This window comes from Leptonychotes weddellii, chromosome 14 (genome assembly GCF_054177405.1).
Source record: "Leptonychotes weddellii isolate Sample4059 chromosome 14, ASM5417740v2, whole genome shotgun sequence".
NCBI classification, from domain to species: Eukaryota; Metazoa; Chordata; class Mammalia; order Carnivora; family Phocidae; genus Leptonychotes; species Leptonychotes weddellii.
The window spans coordinates 75,828,088-75,834,352 of record NC_138382.1 but is presented as its reverse complement, the minus strand read 5'-3'; the positions used below and the strand labels follow the sequence as shown (position 1 = coordinate 75,834,352).

Here is a 6,265-nt window from a genome sequence, read left to right as displayed (position 1 = left end):
TGGGAAGAGCAAACGGATTCGTCGGCTTATTGCCTAGGGCTTTGTGTTAAGAAGGATTCTGAGGTCTGATCTGAGAGGTGACTGAAATGCACAGACTACACGTTTGCAAAGGGAGGTGGCAGGACTTTCAAGGCCACTGCAATAAATCAAGGAACAGATGAGGGGCTGAGTGAAAATGATAGAGAGGAGGGCAAACATGAAGGATATTCCAGAGAACGTTCTAGTGATCTGGTGAATGCTGAAGTCAAAGGAGGGAAGAATCACAGCTGACACCCAAGTTCCTTGCTCTGGTGCATGGAGAGATGGGAGGATGATGCCTTTCCCTTTTACTTTTAAATACACATAAAATTTGCCATCTTAACCTTTTTTTTTTTTTTAGAGAGAGTTCATGAGAATGAGTGGGGGGAGGGGCAGTGGGAGAGAGAGAGAGAATCATAAGCAGGCTCCACGCCCAGCATGGAGCCCAATGCTGGGCTCGATCTCATGACCCTGAGATCAATATCTGAGCCAAAATCAAGAGTTGGACGCTTAACCAAGTGAGCCACCCAGGCGCTCCTAGTTTTTTTTTTATTTAAGTCACCTCTACACCCAACATGGGGACCAAACTCACAACCCCGAGGTCAAGAGTCGCACGCTCTTCTGATGAAGCCAGCCAGGCGCCCCCATCTTAACTATTTTTAAGTACACAGTTCACCGGGAGTAAGTACATTCACACTGCTGTGCAGCCCTCACCCTCATCCACCTCCAGAATTCTTTTCGTCTTCCCAAACTGAGGGTCCTCACCCCGTGAACAACTCCCCACTCCCCCTCGTCCCCGCCCCTGGCACCCACCACTCCACTTTCTGTCTCTAAGAAGTAGGCTATTCTAGGGGCCTCATATAAGCGAAATCACACAGCACTTGTCCTTCTCAGCATAACGTCCTCCGGGTTCATCCATGTTGCAGCAGGTGTCAGAACCTCCCTCCTTTCCCAGGCTGAACAATATTCCGTCGTGTGTATGTACCACGTTCTGCTTAGTCATTCGTCGGTCAGCGGACACTTGGGTTGCTTCCGCTCTATTGTGAATAGAGCTGCTGTGAACATGGGTGCCTTTACTTCTGAACCCTAGGTTTGAGGCCCGTGTGACATCCCACGCTGACTTCAGGAGGATGTTCAAATGACCTGGTCAAGCGCTCAGGTGGGAGACCGGGGGAAAGGCGCAGGGGAGTCCCGAATGCCGACCAGGATCCCAGTAAGCACAGCTGGAGCCCTCGTGGTGGTGGGGCTGGCATGGGGATAATGGAGAGCAGGAAGGCAGGGGTGAAGTGGCTGGAGCGGGGCAGGGCCAGGAGGAGGGCGGGGGCCCTCGTGAAGGCCACAGCTTAGGAGTTTGGGATGTATTTGGGACGCTCCCGCATTCATGCACTCGCTGCCTTGTTCCCAGTGAGGGACCGCGCGGTGGGTGTGGCCGGGATGTGCTGGGGTCTGGGGTTCACGGCAGGCTCCACCACTTACCTGCTCTGTGCCCTTGGGCAAAATACCTAACCTGGGGGGGGGTGGAGGGGGTTAACTGGGCAAGTGACTTGAACGCAGTGCCCCACCTTCCTTTCCTTTTTTATTGCTTTGCAAAACGGGCATAATAACGGGGCTTCCAGAGTAAATGCCTGCAAAGCACTCGGAACAGTTCTATGCACGAGGCATGTACGCGGCTAAATGCTAGTTGCTGGTCCGTTCGTTCATCCGACCAACGTTTAGCAAGCACCCGGGTGCAGGGGGCCTGCGCTGAGCGCCGTGGTACAGCTGTGCAAACGGGCATTCCCTCTGCATCTCAGAGCTAGGGATCGACACAAACAAACCTAAACCCCGGTACAGCACGACCCGCTGTGAAGGGGTAAGGGCGGGGGGCTGCCTGGAGGAGGGCACCTCTAAGCTGAGTGGGGCAGACAGTGGCGTGTCTACGGCTGCCTCCCAAGGGCCAGGCACAGGGCTTAGCGCACAGTAGGCGCTCAACTGAGCTTTGGGACTTCCCACTCCTGCAAATCCTGGGTCAGTCCTAGCAGCCCAGACAAGGGTGAGGCGGCCGGGACCAGCTGGGCCCCAGGGCTGTGGGGTGGCTGCTTCTGTGGGTGGACGCTAACCAAGACTGTTGCCTTGACCCCTGACCTGCGTAGAGCCCAGCGTTCCCGCCAGAACCGCCAGGGAGAAGGAAGGAGGACTCGGCCCCCCAGCCCCAGCCCCGGCCCCAGCCAACGCAAACACGGCCGCCCACTCGGCAGGAAGACACAATGCAGCCAAAGCTCAGGAGACCCAGCTGGCTTCGGGGCTCCGCAGCGGCCGGCAGGATCCTCCTGCCGTCCAGCCCCCACAGGCAGGCCCCTCTGCTCCAGCCACCCAGTCTCCCGGCTGCCCCATGTTGTCCCCTTGACCTGAAACATCCTTTGCTCTTTTGTCAGCTCCTGCTACCCTTTAGATCTCAGGGAGGCCCGCTAACCATGTGTGTTCTCAGAGCATAAATCCTCATTCACGTCATCCTGGGCTTAACCCGTCTCCTGGCAGACTGCACCCCAAGGCCAGCAGGGCTGAGGCTTAGCTCAGGCTTCAGGCAGCCAGCTGAACCAAGGCACAGAGAAGGCCTGCACACGGCAGTCAGACCTTAGCCTGGGGAGGGGGCAGGAAAGAGCCCACCTGCCTTACCCCTGCAACTACCCCCTCTCCAGGGCTCAGCGCTCACCTGCCTGGGGACTTGCGGGTTTTCCTGTCATTCCAGGAGATTCTCAGAAATCCAAGGAAGTGTTCAAGCAAGAAGGGAGGATCTCTCCACCCTCGCCAAAAGCCAAGGCTCAGACCAGCCTAACCCGGCGGGCTTATCATGCCCAAGTGCAGCACGGTCTGGGTGGAACCCCGGAGCGTGCCAAGTACTGGCTTTGTGACCCTGTGCAGCTGACTTTACTTCCAGAGCCTCAGTTTCCCTGCCTGTAAAAGAACTCAGGCCGGGTGGGAGCCCCCGGAATAGTGTTTCTCATCCCTGCTGGCCATGCACCTCCCCCAGCCTGCCCGCTTCCCTGGGCCTTGGTGGACGGCGAGGAGCCGCCAGACCCTGGTGCTGCCTTTCATCCCAGACAGGAAGGCTCAGCTTGGCGACTCTGGGATTTGGAACAGATGTCTGCGAGCTCACAGGGGGCTGGGAAAGCAGCGACCTCCATCCCGGGGCTGACCAGCCACCTCTCCCTCCCCTGCCCCTCACCCCACTCCCTCCAGGGGCCTCAGGCCAGAGCCAGCCACCCATTCTCCACTCCCATGAGCCCCAAGGAGTGGGGGACCTGCCAAGGAGCCAGCAGAAGCAGCCTGAGGCCCAGGGGGAGAGGATGGGGGCCTCCTGGGAACACCCTGACAATCGCAGACCTCTTCTTCCCCCGATATTATGCAATCCACAGCTCAGCAGAGAGCAAACCAAAGCCGAATGGAACCCAAAGTGGGCTAAATCTGGGGCCACTGTGGGTCTCTGGCGACCCCGGTGCAGAAAGAGCGAATGGAACCCAAAGTGGGCTAAATCTGGGGCCGATCTGGGTCTCTGGCGACCCCGGTGCAGAAAGAGGGCCCAGGGTCAGGCCATCTTTTGGGAGCCAGCTCGGCAAGCATTTCCCAATCCCTGGGTAGAGGTCACCCCCAGGGGAACCTCAGCCCTGAGCTGTTCTCCGCAGAGTGGCCTTGGCCACACGCAAGGACTGTCACGGCTCCCGTAAGCACGCGGCCAACCTGAGCTCACGGAGCTGCACAACCAGGGGGAGGTGGCCAGTCTCAGCCCCATTTCACAGGGGAGGACGTGGAGGCACAAAGAGGTGGCAGCTTCGCCTAGTGAGCGGCTGAGCCGTGCCTGCGTCCAAAGCTCGTTTGGTGATTTCTACTCTGCTCTGTCTCTGGGGACAGAGCAGGCCAACGAGATCCTGAGCTGGGTCCAGAAGCACAGGACAGAGGAGGGGACACCGCCACCCATTCATTCCGGCTTCCTTTCTTCGTTTGCACAGACATTCCAGAACTCCTCCTCCATGCCTGGTGCCGCACAAAGTGACGGGAAGAACACTGGCTCAGGCTAAGGTGTGTGTGTGTGTGTGTGTGTGTGTGACTATATGAGTGTGTGAGAATTTGGGTGAGTGTGTATGTGAGGGTGAGTGTGTGAGTGTAAGGAGATGTGTGTGAGGGTGAGTATGTGGGTGTGAGAAGATGTGGATGAGCACACAAGTGCGAGTAGACGTATGTGAGTGCACGAGTGAGTAGATGTGTGTGGATGAGCACAGGAGTGTGAGTAGATATATGTGAGTGACTGTGTATGAGTGTGTGGCTGAGCATATAAGTGTGAGTAGATGTGTGTGGATGTGAACGTGAGGGTCCCTGCTGCTAAGGGTCCTAGGCAGAGCTCAGCAAGGTCACCCAGCTAAGCACAGGGTCCCGCACACCAGCGCTCAGCAAATGGGAACTGCCCCCCAAACCCAAACCCATGATGCTTCCCCGCCCCTCCCACTTTGAGCCTGGGCTGAGCCTCTTGCCTGCCCCAGGGTTCCACTGACGCATCAGCCAAGCCCCCGCCCTTGGTCATGGAACAGCATATCCCCCCACAGCCCCCACCCTGCCCCAGATTCCTTCCCCAGTGGTCTTGGGGTTCTGCCAGCCCCGTCCAGCCAGTTCCCCCAGACTCCCTCCCCACGCTGGTTTCCGGAGAGACCCCGCCCCATCTAGCGGTCCTGATAGGCCAGTGAAGGTGACAAAACCCCAGGGAGCTGAGCTTCTTGGGGGTGACAGCCCACAACTGCTCTGCTGAGGGGCTCAGTGTCCCCACCCCCATCTCACTTCAATGTCATCTCCCAGTCCTCCCACAAGTGCTATCACCCAAGGCTAGGAAGAGCCAATTCCATGGCTGGGTGGAGCTCGTGTGAAGGAATTTATGCTCCAACCTTGGATATACATGGATGTTCCTATCCAGTCATTTAGCAGCTGTGTGTCTTTGGGCAAAACACTTAACATTTCTGAGCCTCAATTTTCTCATCTGAGAACTGGGGTTATGGTCCCATAACCCCTAATCCAAACTGCTTAGCTGTGGATGTGTTTTGGAATTCCGAATTTTTCAGAGTTTAGAGAGATGATGTAGTCCTTAGACCATGGATTGTGTTAACACCCCCAGCTGGGATTGCCCCCACAGGCTGTACTTAAATGAGATTTCAGTAGCAAAATGTATGAATATTCACTCTAACTGGGATAAACAAGGTCTATAAATAGCCTCCGGTGGAGTTTAGCAGCCAAAATGAGTTACAAAAACACTTGGATTTTCAAAGTTTAGGGAGATTTCAAACCCACAGACAAGGGAGTGTGAACGGGTGGACCTCCCTCGCGCCCCCCTCCCCCACAAAGGGCTGCAGGGGCTGCGACAGATAAGATGCCGATCTAGTGCCTGGCGCATCTTGGGGCCCAGGAAGGACCTGGATTTGGCTGGACTTGAAGAGGAAGGAGATACTCCCATTTCTAAACGTGAGTGAAGGGCTGGGTCCAGACTCAGGATGCGGAGACCAGGTATTTGAGGGGCAGGGGGGAGAGGAGGGAGGCGCGGGAGGGGCAGGGCGGCCATACCATCAAGACCAGCCACCCCACAGCAAGCTTCGCTCCTGCTCGGAGAAGGGGGGGGGGGCGCTAAACCTTCCCGGAGGTGAATGCCTTGTCTTCTAGCCCCAAGAATACATCCAGGACTGCACACAGCCCCAGGGATTCATGAGCCCCCAAAGTCGACCAGCTGACCCATGATTAAGAGCTCCTGCCCTAGAGGGCAGACTAGTCCACCCCTGGGTGGGTCCCCCCTTTTCCCACAAAGCGCTGGGTCTAGGAGGGACCAACCGTTGCAGGGCACGGTCCTTGCATCCAGATCCACTGCTCTGTAAAGGGCTCCGGGGAGGCTTCCCGCCCCTGCCAGCCCCAAGGGGGCACCCATCAGTCCACCCTTCCAGTTATGGGGTGGGGGGTGGTGGTGCACGGGCCCCGTTCCGTCTACGGCCTACCCAGGGCGCGCAGCACCCCGACAAGCTGCGCTCCGGGGACGAGGCGGCGGCGGTGCCCGCGGGCCCGAGCCGGCGCTTACCCAGGCGGAGGGTGATGTTGACCGACGTGGGGTACTGCACGCCGAAGGCCATGGACGGGCTCTGCCACCAGGTGCTGTCGTCCTGGCTGTGGAAGTCGGTGAGGTAGGAGGCGTCGTGGTGGCGCCGGGGGTCGGCGGCATCGCAGCGCTGGCACTGCGCCCCCG

At 57.9% G+C, this 6,265-nt stretch overlaps 1 protein-coding gene across 1 annotated transcript in view; it reads right to left on the bottom strand.

The window, feature by feature from the left end:
* LAMC3 (laminin subunit gamma 3) overlaps nt 1–6,259 on the bottom strand; it is a 55,245-nt gene extending 48,986 nt beyond the window's left edge. Inside the window, exon 1 of the mRNA XM_081803780.1 lies at nt 6,101–6,259. Within this exon, the coding sequence (XP_081659906.1) occupies nt 6,101–6,152 (52 nt within the window). The 5' untranslated portion in view covers nt 6,153–6,259. The remainder of the gene's footprint in view (nt 1–6,100) is intronic.
* Nucleotides 6,260–6,265: the final 6 nt, after the last annotated feature.